At 36.6% G+C, this 15,168-nt stretch overlaps 2 protein-coding genes across 2 annotated transcripts; one reads left to right on the top strand and one right to left on the bottom strand.

Moving 5' to 3' along the window:
* Positions 1–764: 764 nt before the first annotated feature.
* LOC25490466 (uncharacterized) lies at positions 765–1,283 on the top strand. The gene has a single exon (XM_013603892.1). The coding sequence runs from the start codon at positions 765–767 to the stop codon at positions 1,281–1,283; it is 519 nt and encodes a 172-aa protein (XP_013459346.1).
* Positions 1,284–5,445: 4,162 nt separating this feature from the next.
* Positions 5,446–13,068, bottom strand: LOC25490468 (Holliday junction resolvase MOC1, chloroplastic). The gene is made up of 6 exons (XM_013603894.3): positions 12,580–13,068; positions 10,309–10,414; positions 9,623–9,675; positions 8,217–8,348; positions 6,531–6,603; positions 5,446–5,724 (listed from the first exon to the last, which is right to left on the bottom strand). Exons 1-6 carry the CDS (start codon positions 12,982–12,984, stop codon positions 5,666–5,668), a joined length of 828 nt encoding a protein of 275 aa, XP_013459348.1. The 5' UTR covers positions 12,985–13,068; the 3' UTR covers positions 5,446–5,665.
* Between the last annotated feature and the right edge of the window lie 2,100 nt (positions 13,069–15,168).

Genomic DNA, 15,168 nt, shown 5'->3' with positions numbered 1-15,168 from the left:
GTTGATTGATGATTTAATGAAGTACTATATGAAAAATTATTATTATTCATTGATGAGGTTTAAGTTGTTAAATGCATTTGATGAATTAAATGATTATTATTATTGAATGTGAAATCTCACCCCTTCTGCTTGGAAATGTTGCCTTTACAATTGGGTAAGTTGCAGGTAATCAAGGTTAGCTGTTGAAGTGAGTGACTCTCTCACGTGTCGTCTTAGGGTCGCTCTGATACGTAACGAGATGGGGATCTTTGCTGTTTTCCATGTGTTACGTGTTTATTGTGAATTTATGTTGAAGATTTGTCTAGACTGGATTTTAATAAGTTTTTTAAGGTCATTGTGCCAACACAATGTTTAATTTAAATGTTTTCCGCTGCATTGAGATTTAATTTGATGACATGAGATGATTGAAATATATAGTAATTTTGCTATATTTGTGATTATAAGAAATGTAGCATCTTGTTTAGTAGTTTTACTCTGATTTATGCAACAACAAAAAAAAATCAATTTGGGAAAACGGAGTGTTACAGTCACCACCTCCAAAAAAGGTGCCAACCAAAAGAGCTCCCAAAAAAATCAAAATTACACGTAGGATCCCATCTAAGTGGGAGACTATTGATTCTCAACATCCGGAAAGTCAATCTTCACCACGAAAAAAATCTTCACAACCTAAAAGAAAAGGTGCTTGCATTGGCATTTCTCCGGTTCTGGTTCCTAAGCCTAGCTTGGTTTCAAGAAATTATGATCCATCGAATCCTAAGTATTACATGCCAAAATTCATGAGACCATACATTGAGGGAATTGTGGATGTTATTGGTGACGGACATTGTGGGTTTAGGGCTATTTCCGAACACGTGGGTTTGACGGAAGAAAGTCATGTTATGGTGCGGAGAGCACTTATTAAAGAGTTGAAAGAGCATAGGAACAAATACATCGAGGTAAATGCGAGCGAGGACCGTTACAACTACATTTTGGATGGATTGCTTCCTCCCAAAAATCCTAGTAGCTTTGCTCCTCCCGACAAATGGTTGACATTCCCGGATATGGGACACATCGTTGCATCTTGTTACAATAGGCTGGTGGTGGAGATGACTACCCTTGATATTGGAGTCTCCGAGAATTTTTTCCCACTTAGAGGTGCGCCTCCGATTAATCCGAAAAGCAACATGATTTGCCTTGCTTTAATCCCAAATCATTTTGTCCTTCTTTCGTTGAAAGATGGTTGTCCACTACCTCCATCATCCACGGAGTGGAGAAATCATAGGAGCGATGAGGCAAAAACATGAAATTATGAATTCTTGGATCAACACGATCGTTTCCGAGCACTCATGGAGATTGAGGACAAAGAGAGACCGGTTCCACCAAAAGAACCAACAAATGAAGACAATCCAATTATGTTTGATGACACTCCGATTAAAGAAAACGAAGAATTTGAAGATGTTCTGGAACATTTAGATGATTTGCTTTTGTTAGATGAAATATGACACTTTTTGGTCGGTGTTAATCTGTTTTTGGGTCGATACGCGCCGACGTATTTTTTGGGATATATAATGTAATGATCAATTTTTTGGGTGATATGTAACTAACCTTTAACTATATATATATATCAATATATTTGAGTTTCGCATTTATTAGTAATTAATGTACATTACGTGTAAAATGTTGCATAATGTGGAAAATTTGACGGATTTCAAACAATTGTGAAACGTTAACGCATTATCGGTTTTGTGTAATGTTACCGAATAATTGATAAACTATGAAATATTCATGTTTGTGATTGTTGGATTTTATTGTTTCGGTTTGATTTCCTCCTGAATTGCCGTTTGGAATTATAGGTAAAACAGGACAAATTTCCTGGAAAAAACCAGTGCAGGCTGCACTGATTCTGCTAACTGGTGTGAGAGGCAGTTAACTGCCGCTGGCTCCAGCGGTTGTTAACTGCCGGCATATTCTTGAACGGCTGTTAACTGCTGCTGGGGACATAAACGTATTTTACTTGTGTCTTTATGAAGTTTTCTATGTCAAAAAAGCAATTTTCTTGTTGAAGTATGTCTTTGAGTGTGTAGCCGAAATGGTCATCACATAAGTCAAGAACATAGACTGGTGAAAGACAACCGGTTATATTTAAAGGGTTTTTCTATCATGTGTAAATTTGCACATGTTAAAAAATTTAAAATAGTAACTTTGCATAGGAACTTGAACATTTTGTATTAAATATATAACTTTTTGTTAAATAATTGTTGGTTTTAATAAAAACTTGCTACTTTTAGTTACCTTAACATGTGCAATATTGCACATGTTAGACAAACCCATATTTAAAATATGACATTTCTAGACAAATTTATCTTAGATGAAATATACCTACAAAATGTCATTTAAAGACAAAATTTATAATGAATTTATGATAATATTTTAGATGAATATCAAACATAATGTTATTTTTGAAGAAGTTTAAGACAAAAAAAACTTACAAAACACCTTTTTATAATAGGTTTTAAGAATTCATTATATAAAAAAAAAAATAATAATAATAATTTATGCTTTTGATCTGTTTTGTTTTCTATCCATGTTTCTTTGATGTTATTTAGACCAAGCTATTAAAAATGGACATATTAAAAATATCCGATGAAAATAAACAAGATTTCATAGCATACCAAGTCTAATTCAAAACACTGCAAATTCAGAACCAATGCAAGTTCAGAATAGTCCACAATGTAGAATTAAAAAGTGATATGTTCGATGAGAACGGTTGAGTGGCAACAGCGGTAGAGAATGCTTCGGTGTGATGGCAACGACTTCCAGCACGACGACGATCAGTCTTCATGGTGAAACGAAAGGTGCCTGCAGACACGTTAGCACTCCGACGCTCAAGTTAGTAATGGAACTGAGAAAGATTGTGTAATAAGTGTTGTGAAAAGTGATATGTACCTTGAGGGTGAAGCAAGTTCACCTTTATATAGGTGTGCCTTGGCCATAACCGTCTCCGCCTTATGCGACATGTGATTAGGGACGGAGCAGGACACGTGTAGGGTGATCCTTGCACGAGGGGCGAGCTTCTGTGAGGCACGGTGCATGCGAGCTAGCGTTCTCTCTTGAGAGCGGAGTCTTAAGGCGGTGTAAGTTCGGCCATGTGTCGACGTGCGGTTGGTCCTTTGACCGGTCCAGAACAGTTGTACCCCAAGCTATTGGATCCTTTATGGCCCAATGGTTTTAGGAGTGGAAGGAGGCGCTCGACAAGGGTCTTTATGATGCCCGTTGATAACTTGGCTTGGCGGCGCTCGATGCGTTTTGTCAGGAAGTTTGATTTCGTCTACAAGGAAGTGGCGCTCGATTGCAAGTTAGTGGGAGTGGTTGTCATTTAATGCCCTCGGCCGAAACATTATCGACGTGATGGTTGTTCAATTTTTCTTTCCACGTGTTTGATTTGTGCACTGCACGCGTTCCATAATTTGCACTGTAATCACGCACCACTTGAGCTTTTTCTCGACTTGAGGTAGCATATCAAACATTGAATCGAAAACCTTTAGTTTCTTTCGTCTGTAATAGTCGATGCTTGGCTACTAAGGCTTATAAAAGGAGAGTTCTTCCTCCTTCTCAACTTTTTGATTCATGTTCCCTCTGTTTTGCAAAGGATTTCGTGATTGGTCTTTGGATAACATTGCTATTTGGAGACACTTTCACGTTTCGTCCCGTTTATCTCTGATTTCTCTGAGTGAGATTTCCTTTTCTTCTAGCTGGGATTTTTGGGAGCAATTTGGTTCCGACAGTTCGTCTCTTCTCCACGGGTTGCATAGTTTTTCATAAGGTATTCCCTCTTCCTCTTATGTTTGTTCGTCTTCCTTTTATTTCACCTATTTTCAGGTTTTACTTCAGTGTTGAGAGTGGAAAATGAGTGATCGTCCTTGTAGTTCCGAAAGCCTAGTGGATTTGCTGAAAAGTCTTGAAATCATAGGCAATCATTCTAATACTCCTCCTTTTTGCTACTAAAACCTACTGAAAATGACTGAAAAAGATGCTAAGAATAACGTAAGATGACCTGTCATCATTCCGCCCGGGCTTCTCATTTCACTTTGTGTTTGCGAATTTTATTTCATGCCACGTTTAGTATTATATGCATTTTTATTTCATGCTACGTTAGGCAGGATTGCCCGGGCATTTCGTCCAGGCCGCGCTGATGCATTTAATTTCATGAGACGCCTGCTTTGTTTTGCTTCCAAAGGGAAAGGCATCTCTTGCCCTTTTTTGCCTTTTGGGCATTTTTTTCTCTTGGCGGGGGTCGAAGTCGGCATTACTACAACTTAGAACGGGGCGCCATAGGTTTCTCCCTGCTCCATCAAGGATTGACGATGATTGTGGTGCACGTAACTTTCCCCAAGTCTTGTGGCATCTTGCCTCCACCGCCTTCAAGTCTGCGTAGATTGTGGCTACATCTCAGTTCCTGTTGTGGTGCAGTGTGCCATATAATGATTAAGAGCAATGATAATTGGACACAGAATTCTGGACACAATACAGACACCAATGGACAATTTGGACATTTCATAGTTAAAACGAGGGCAGTTTTGTAAAAACCGTACACCTTCTCTTCTTCCTCTCTACTATGTGTACGTATTATCTCACCACCCACCCGCTATCACGTTTCCTCACGACCACAATCCTCCGCGGCCACAATCCTCACCACCGCACCCTCCGTCGTCCTCATTGACCACCACCATCGTCTCTGTCCCTTCAAATCTGTTCAGACTTGGAACTCATAACGCCGACAACCTGCTCTTCTCCCTCCCGCCGGTGATGTTGCTGTCCCTTCTTCTTCTTTAGATCTGACCCGCTGAAATCCTCACCACCATTCCTTCGTGCTCTACTTCTGTTTTCATCCACCCGTCTTCCCTGCGCGCCGACGTTGTTATTTCCGGCCAAATCTCTTCAGATCCGAACAATTAAACGCCTGAACAGTTGCAGATTGGTGGAGGTGGCCGGAATACAGTGAGAAAGTGCATGACTGAGAGAGAAGCAACAGTTGTGGCGAGGTAGAAAGTTGTCCGGTGAGGAAGCGGGAGCGGCGGTTCAGTGAACTAGGAAAGAGAGAACGAGTGCAGAGAAGAGGAAAAGAAAAAAGAAAGAAAAAAAAAATATGGTATAAAGTACGGTGTCCTATTTATGTCTGTTATTTTTTTGTCTATTTATCATTTCTGAATGATTAATATGCTACATCCCAAGTCTGACCACTACAACAACCTAAAAGCATGTGCCATATAATGATTAATATGCTATTTATAGAGAAGTTGGGGGGTGCAGTGGCACCTATGGTCTCCAAGGAGATCCACCCCTGCCTCGAGTCATGCGAGACTACACGACCAGAGCACCAACCCTTTAATTTCCTTAAGGATTTTAATGTTATTGCATTCTCAGAATTCAAACTAGAAACTGTTAAATTGGAAGAGATCTATATCATAAGATAAATTCCAAATACACTAAATAAACTCTTCATCTTTACAATAATAATAAATAACTTAGGAATATATATAAATTAGAACATAGTATACAATATAATTAGGACATACAATTAGCAATCAAATAATGGATAGAGTGAAAAATAGAAGTAGGGAGGGGCAGAAATTGATAAATACGTAAATTTTCAGGTTTCCAACTCGTCGATGATGGTCTCAGTAGGTTATTGGCTTTTGTTTTGGTCTTTGCCATATGCAGCAATTAATAAAGCCTCTGCTCTTCCTACAACATGAGAAATTCATTAATAATCAGAGCACATAGGAACCATGAGAAATTCTATTTAAACCATTACACTTGGTATCCGAGCTGTATCAACCAGGTGACACTGTTTTCATTTCAGAGTCACCATTTGGTTGTAGCATAATCATATATTTGTAAACAAGCATAATAGGGAGTACATGTTAGTTTCCATATATAAATGGATTAGTTAATCTAGAATGTATGGAGAAATTAAGTGTTATAAGGAGTAATACTATGCTGTTACACAGTTTATAAAGAGTTCTTAAACAGAACAAATATGAAGTTACTCTTTGATAAGCTGATCATCACCCATATATGGTGAATGCTTCCATTATTTTAACAATCATTCATTTCAAATTTTAAATAAATTCGAGATCTGTAGTCATGCAATTTTATAATCAACATATCCTGATATTTTAAATGTATTTTATACGTTAAATCAAAGTTATTTGATGAAATACTTAGGAAAAAAAAAATCAATGGTCAAATTAATAAACAGAGTATCTACAACATGAGCTACTTCTTAAGCAAGTGGAGTAAGAGTCATTCCAGCTTAAAATTTTGGTTGAGGTGGGAAATGTATTGTACAGAACTACAAGACACTCTGATCAAAGTGTAGAATTATTGAAAATTAAATGGCAAAATTTATTATGATTTAAAGCAATGTAAAATTTCTAGGATTTGAGCAAGTTCCATAAGCATTCCCCTTGTAATAGATTTTGAAGATTATTTATGATCATCAAGCAGCACAGTAGTTGAATAATGGACTAAGCAATAGAAATATGTACCATGATCTTTTTTCCTGGTTAACAGGGAACTCAGTGATGGAAATAATGTGGATGCAAGCTTCCTGCTATCATCCTGCAGTAAAAGAAAAAACAGATGTAGCTAATAAATGAAATGAGTATACATAGTGAACAAAATATATAGTGAATAGAGAAATATCAACATCAGAAAATTGGATTTTTGTATACACAGGGATATTTTTTAAGTTTCACGAGAATCTGAATTTCAGAAAATTGGATTTTTGTGTTTGGAATGAATATTACAAAAATATTATCAGGAAACTAGTATTACCAATATAATTTTTACATTATGTTTCTTGTTCAAACTTTTCCACATGCCACTAGAGGGTTGGCAACCCAAGATTTCCATAACTAGAAGTTTTGTGACACCCTCACACGTCATTTGGGGGGAGACTTTTCTTAAGAATAGAGAGAAGATAGAAGACTTCCTATAAACATTGTTTGATACTCCTAAAAATATTTTAGGCATACCAAATACATTTTACACATTTCAAGGAATCCAGATTCTCAGAAGACATGATTCAAGAAAATGAAAATGATTCCACCTACAAACCACCCACCCCTTTATAGAAACGATCCCAGCTAGAAACGACCCACGATATATTTTTTTGTTTTTATAAGCAAAATCACAAAATGTTTGTTAAATCAGCTATTCAATATATGCTGTAAAGTTTGTATTTTCTTTTTAAAGCAAGGTATTCAACACAAGCATAACTATTTTGGTAACAAGTGAGCCCCAAAAGGTCAAATAGGTTGAGGGCGAACATCAAACACGCATATTTGAGATTTCGGTAGTTCTAGCAGTAAGGGCAAGACATGTAATTTGACCACTTTCAAAATCACAAGACCACAATTCCATACTCAAAGGCAAGATGGAAGCTACCTAAACAAATAGCCACTGTAACAATTTTCTAAAGTTAGTTTACAAGGAAATGTGCAACCTCTACTATTTTCAAAAGGTAGGACACATTAAAGTGTTATTATGATTCATGACATGAAACAAAGGCTTCCCTTCCATTAATTTCCTAATATCAACTTTCAATTGCAATTCCAATGGAAGGAGAGATAAATGGAACGAACAAAATAGTATTAAGGCTCAATTGTATAACAGAATAAAGATATATGACATTGACGACAATAATATGAGTAGACATCTTAGGTAAGGTTTGGTTTAACTGTGGAAAGGCTATTCTTGCGTTCCAATGAATATTTATGCTGATTTTTCCACAGCTCCAAATCATAAATACGCTAATCCAGCATTCCACTGTGAATACAGACATACACTTAAGATTCCATATTAATGTAATGTTTGGTTTGTGAAAGAAGGTGCTATAGCAATAGCATCCAAAGAAGGAAACAACAACACAAAGGCTTTTTAAGTTTAATGGAATAGATGAAGAAAACTAAAGGACGATGCCTTTTTATGCTTCCTAGGGTGAGGTTAAAGGTTGCAAGCCATGGTGGAAAATTTCAAGAAATAATCGTGGCTGCAATTAAATTGTCAAGTACTTTTTAAATAATACTTTCCACAAGCATAATATTTTTCTTTTTTGATGATAAATTAACATTATATTTGCTGATTATTTCAAAGTTTTTGGAAATAATATAAAAAACATTGCAAGTGGAAGAAAAATTGTATTATGATAATTTGAGAACACCCAAACAAACCTTTGCATTCTTGCTTCCAGAGAGTTCAAACTTCGCTTTCCAAGTAAAAGATGGCACTGGAACAACAGTAAATCCTGAGGAAACTAAGATCCCAATCCACAGCCCATACCCAAATCCTCCACTCCACCAGCCCTTGAATGTAAAAGATAGGGGAAAATATTAATCTTTCTGAGCAAAACATAGTTGATACATGCATTTCTAGTTTAAAAAATTATACAACAGAAACCAAAGGAAATTCTAAAGTCTTGGTCTGTTGCCTCTGAAAATTTGAGAGTTTGGCCTCTTCCAATCAATATTCAGTCTCAAAATAAAATGCCTACTGACTTTTCCTTCTACTTTCATACAAATATAATATATGCAGTCTAATAATATGAAAACCATACTAATAAGAGGTCTAACATCATGATATCGATAACTGAAGACCATATAAGCACGGTGTCATACCACGTCATTCCTTTCATCTTTTTCCGCTTCCTCTTCCTCCCTAACCTAACACCCTCTCTTTCTCCCTCTCCTGCCACCCCCACCTCCCCACCCTCTTCACAGTAACACAACACCAGCTACTCCTCACCAAACACCATCACCATTGCAGCCACTTGAAAATACCAACCCATTACCTCCTTCTCACACTACCATCTCCAACTACTGATAGGGAATCTCCAACCAGTAAAACCAATCATGATGGGAAGAATAATCAACACGGTATATAGATATGCTCTGGTATAAGTATCATGGTGACAGTTGTAGATTGCACAGTGGGACCAACTTGTACCTATGTGACTTTTTGTCGGCCATAACATCATCTAAGAGATGACGTGACAGCTAACATGAGGGACTCAAGGTCCAGACTTAAAAACAAGAAAGGGTTTAAAAGTTGACTTTAAGTTGATTTGTACCAATAGACGGCTTCAGATATCACATGATAAATATGCTATTTAAGAGAAGGACATTAAACTAGTTAAAAATGGGTTTATTTCATTGAGGTAATAGACTATTTATTTATATTAATAAATAGTACTACCAGCCAACACTGGACAGCAGAGACTATTGGTTATTCCAGAACTCCCATCAAGTCACCTTATAACTTCCATAGCGCCCATACTAAATGACATAGTCATCATATATTCTAATGTGATCACAGATTCACAATGAATATTTGAGAAATAGAATGTTTTCAATTGCTACTTAAGGAATATGTGTCAGTCAAGCGGAAAGGAAAATTATTTATACATGCAGATTCTTTCATCAGAGTTTTCTTCCGGGCAGTGGGAAGTTCATACATAATCATTCGAATTATGTCACGCCCGGCTAATTAGTATGAATAGATAATTTAAGAAAGTAAAGAGTTATTAATAAGCAGTTATAAATGAAGTCTTTCAAAGACTAATTTGAGTGAGCATACTAACCTGCTTCCCATCTTGTGGAAAAGGGATCGACTGTTCTATATACGCAATGGTTCCTAATGAAATCAAGAATCAGTTTGCAAATATCCAACCATAAACAGTGTCAACCTTCAATATGAAAAAGCAAAATAATGATTCAAAAATTACTATAGCAAACTGAGGACTTGTGTAAGAGAAGCCTAAGAAGTGTTAAGTTACTTCAATAAATACTTAATCCGTTAATATTGTCCACAAATACCCAAGAATGAGGTTATTAATCTTTCTATCTAACAAACCAATAATGTGAATGGCACTATCAATTTAGCATTTCGTAAATAAATAAATATTGACTTCTTATTGTATAGGTCTTATCAAAACTTATGACTGTCAAATGCAAAGTAGTAGTATACACAATTGCATTCCTGAAATTTATCAATAAAATATTAAACAAACACATACAAGCAGACTAAGATTCTTACAAGAAATCAAGTCACTAGGATTGTTTCACCTCTCAATATACTATAGTCACGGGATAACAGTCTTAACATATCATAATACATAGAACTAAAGATTTTAGAATATAATAACTAACAACTTAACAAAATAACAAAAGAAATAAATACTAGGTAGTTGACTCATAGAGCACAAAAACGAATAACAAGGTTCCAGCATTTTTATTAAGAAAGAATGATAGAGAAAAGATAGTATACCAGCTGGAGCATCAAAACTACGGATCAACTGAACAATAGAATTGGCATTTAAACGTCTCCGTGTTCTTTTGCCAACTAGTAATTGCACATGAGGAGAGTCAAATACCTGTGTATGTTGGACTGATATAATCACATCTTTTGTCAATACTAAGTAGATAAAATTTTGAACAGAATATTCAGTAGCAGTTTAAAATATTAAAATCAAGGAACCTAGGGGATCTAACGCCAAACTAATTCACATAAGTAGAAAATATTATACTGCACTCTTGAAGTCAACCTCATCCAGATTTCACTCCTTCCTTATATGAACAAATCTAAGAGTAACACTACACACAGCATCAGTCAGTTACCATTGTCATGTTACTGTAAATTATTTTCCATAATACAAAATATGCTTACTGAAGTAATGGGTAGACTAAAATTTCCTGATAGTTTCTTTTTAATAATATCAAAAGATCATCCTTTTGGGCACTTCTGGTTGCAAAAATATTACACATTCATAAATCCTGATAATAACAATACAAGTCACCGTGCGTGCATTCTTGCAATGACCAACATAACACAGAAAAGCCTCTTATAATTGAAATAGCAAATGTTAGTTGGTCATTGCACATTTTTTCGAGTATAAGAGGCAGAGTGAAATAGCAAGTCATCGTGCATTCTTGCATTGACTTATAATTGAAATAGCAAATGAGTAACGATAGACTTAGCAAATGACGCTTTATGCCTACCCAAACTTTCTAGGATCCTACACAAATGCGGTAGACATTTTAATTAAATGCACCGATAAAAAATTACAAATCCAGTGGACTACCAAATGGATCTCAATTATTTCGCTTAGATAAATATATCCTTCCTCAATGGAACTTACAATTGAACAGGTATAGTATATAGCATAACACGACATATGGCCAAGAAACCACATATGCAAAGGCACAATCATTACTACACTGCATATTTATTTCATCTGTCTACAAGCAATTTTCATCAAATTATGAAACAAGAGGAATGGTAGTGACGCACTCTTTTAACAAACATTGCAATTGGAGCATTTCTTAAAGATACAACACATTTTTACGAAACCGATAAATTTACAGCCTGTTAAATTGACTTTTTCAGAAATGCACCAATAACAAAGAATGTGATTAGAAAAGTTTGGTATTATCATTTTCTATGCAACAATAGCTACCAGCATAACAAAATGTATACAGCTATAGATTTCAGATTATATCCGTAAACAACACTGCCATATAAAGTATAAACAATTCCCATAGTTAACAAAATTTTGACTAAACTACAATCCTTACATGCCAAAACAGCCAAATCTCGAACCAAATTCATAAACATAACAAAGCTCCATCATTTAAAAACCTGTAACCACCATCTCAGTACATTCGAAAACACACCCCAATATCCTAAACAATTTGGTCGGGGGATTCAATCAGTAACTGAGTGATGTGTATGAAAATATATTTGAAGTTAACGCCTTAAATGGCTATCAATTACAGGGTTGGTCTCTAATTCCTGGAGGGTATACCTTGGTTTTAAAAATAAAATATAAAATATAAGTTAAATACCCCAACAAATCATCATGCAAAATATCCAAAATTGTTTTTATCATGTATATACTTTACTAATCCTATCTTAACAATTTCATTGTTGACAAAACTGTTTGTAGTTACTATAGAGGCTGAAAGTGCCAAAACAAGACAACTAAATTTATTTGTCAAGTGAGGGGTAACCTTGGCGCAACTGGTAAAGTTGTCATATGACTGAAAGGTCACAGGTTCGAGTCCTGGAAACAGCCTCTTGTGTAAAAATCAGGGTAAGGCTGCGAAGTACACCAAAAATGGTGGGACACCTTCCTAGACCCTGTGTATACGGGAGCTTCACTGCACCAGGTTGCTCTTTTTTTAAGTGATAATTCCTTATATTTCTACTAATAATTTTCACAAATAAACTTATTTGAAGCTGCTAAATCGACATTATTAAAGATTGAAGAGCGGCCACACACACTGGCCCTAGCCCCAACACATGAATTGTTGGCCCGTGGAGGATTCGAACCTAAGACCAAAGAGGAGGTCACTCTTAGGTCTCAAGCCTACACCACCAGAGTCTATCTAACTTCTTTTGGCTTCAATTGAACCCCATCAGTGGACGGTGATATTAGTCCCTCAGATAAGTCGTCCCATGGATCGGATACCGAGTTAAAAGAAACTCTATCTAACACTCTAAGCAAAGAACATCATCCAAAAGAAGCATGGTACATACCTGAGCAGAGCAAACAGAATCATGCATTTTCAACAAAGCAACAGCACCAGAAACATCTGGGTCAATTCCAAGAAACCATTTACAACCCTCAATTTTCGGCGTCAGGTTCTGGTCTTCACTCAAAAAATGGGTAGAATTTGCTGGGGAAGAGTAAGAGATTGAAGCCAACCAATTTTCCTTGAGCTGAGCATCGGAAGAAGAAGAAGATACAACCCTACGTTTTCTTCTTACGGGAACTATGATTTCAGGGTTTTGGGTTTGGGTTTGGGCTTGGGTTTGGGAAAGAGAAGAAGAACAGAAGGATCTGAAAGAAATGGTGGGTTTGAGTTTGGAAGAGAGTTTGTTCATGAAATGGGTTTGGGTTAGGTGAAATTCTGGTGTAAATTGTATTTTTAGGGATTCCATGATGATGAAAATAAAAGGAGTGAGAGAAAGATAAAGGAGGGAATTGGAAAGATGAAAATGAAATCAAATTCATTTTATCTCGTCTCTTCAATTTTTGTTTGTTTTTTTGGATTTAAAACTTGTTTTTTTTACTTATGTATCTTATTAACCCGTGCAATGCATGAGCGACAAGTTATTGTTTTTTATCTTCAAAAATATATTATTATTAGTTTTTTTATTTATCATAAGAAAATTATTTTTTTTAAAGAAAGATGTTTATAGCATTTCATTAATAATAATAGTTTCAATACAATGTGGGATAGCATAATAAATAATGGGACTAGCTAAGGATGTGGCTTTTCTAACCAGAGCATGAGCCGCCGCATTCGTTTGTCGCCTAATGAAATTGATTCGGGAGTTTGTAAAAGAGGTGGAAAAAATGTCTCGGCACGCATCAATTATATGGCCAAACTCTGTAACATCGACCGTGCGAGAATGGAAAGCATCTCGTGTGATTTTTGAGTCAAGCTCAAAGTGTATATTATCAAATTGCATGTCTTGCATCCATTGAATAGCATGATACAAACCCAACGCTTCATTGATTGCTACGGGATAAACTTGATCAAATTGCAGCACTTTAGCTAGCACAAAGGTTCCGAAATCATCCCGAATACACACGCTGATACCTGTCCTCTTAAACTGTTCCGAAGAAGCCGCATCTACATTGCATTTGTATTTCCCGTTGCTTGGTGGCATCCACGTCGGCTGAACAGAACCTATTGGTCTTTTATGGTTTTGTCCGTGAATCTGCAATGATGTAGTAGGTTGCTGCAGCTGCACATTTGCTTGTTGTGTTGTAGCTGTACACGGCAGATTTGCCTCTTGCCAATCTTCAATCATGTTCCGAGCCCTGTCAACAACTTGTGCACTATTTTCATCAACATTATCCCAAATTTTTAGGTTCCGATGCTTCCATAAACTCAAGAAAATAGCAGCAACTCGTTGTTTAATATTCACGAGCAGATTCTGTAACAAATAGAAAATGGAGTTAACAATAGAAGCCGATTGCATGACAGCATGTTGAATCTCATACCAAATTCAGGCTGAATTCCAAACTTGAATTGCAAAAGCATGGCATTCAAACAGTAAATGATCCAAGTCCTCATGATCAACACCGCAACTTTCACAATTTGTCGGACACGAGACCCCTTTATCTTTCAAGCGAACTCTAGTCGGTAAACATCCCCGACACATACGCCATAACAGATTTTTAACCTTTGGCGGAACCTTTAAACACCAAATGTTCTGCCAACTACCTGGATGACGAAGGTGAGAAACATCCATCAGCTCTTCCACACATAACCGATATGCACTCCTCACCGTATAACATTTGTTTCCTTCCGCTTTCCAAATGAGACGGTCATGAATAACTTGATCATACAGGGGCGTATGCAAGATTGCTTCAACTATGTCATTACTAAAATTCTGTTGAACAAGAGGCACGTTCCAACTCTTACCATGCTCTAAAAATAAGCGTTGAACATTGAAATCATGAACATAAAGACCTCCAACTATGTTACCATCAATAGACTCGCCATTAGTCAGCCATGGTGCATCAAGAATAAGGATATTTGCACCAGAACCGATGCTCCATCTTGCTCCACCACGCACAATAAAGCGGGAACGTAAAATGCTCCACCAAACATAACTCGGATTGTGACCAATGTTGGCATTGAGAAAGGATTTATTCGGAAAGTATCGGGATTTAAAAATACGAGAAACGAGGGATTGAGGCTCCGATAGAAGTTTCCACGCTTGCTTACCTAACATCGCAAGATTGAAAGCCGAGAGATCATTGAAACCCATTCCCCCATGAGTTTTATGCATGGACAATTTCTCCCAACTTAGCCAATTTATACCTCTATGTGTGGTCATGCCATGCCCCCACCAAAACGAATTTATCATCCTCTCGATGGATGTAATAAGCATATCTGGTATTTGGAACAAACTCATAACATAAGATGGTATAGCTTGAAGTACGGACTTAATCATAACCTCCCGTCCCGCCTTTGAAAGGCACTTGCTACTCCAAGAGTTAATCCTTTGCCACACACAGTCTTTAATGAAAGAAAAAGTAGTTGTTCTATCTCTTCCTATTATGGATGGCATCCCTAAATACTTACTTGTACCCAAAACAGCCCGGAT

Source organism: Medicago truncatula, chromosome 3, assembly GCF_003473485.1.
Source record: "Medicago truncatula cultivar Jemalong A17 chromosome 3, MtrunA17r5.0-ANR, whole genome shotgun sequence".
NCBI classification, from domain to species: domain Eukaryota; kingdom Viridiplantae; phylum Streptophyta; class Magnoliopsida; order Fabales; family Fabaceae; genus Medicago; species Medicago truncatula.
The sequence above is the reverse complement of the archived record's forward strand: the minus strand, read 5'-3'. Positions and strand labels throughout refer to the sequence as shown.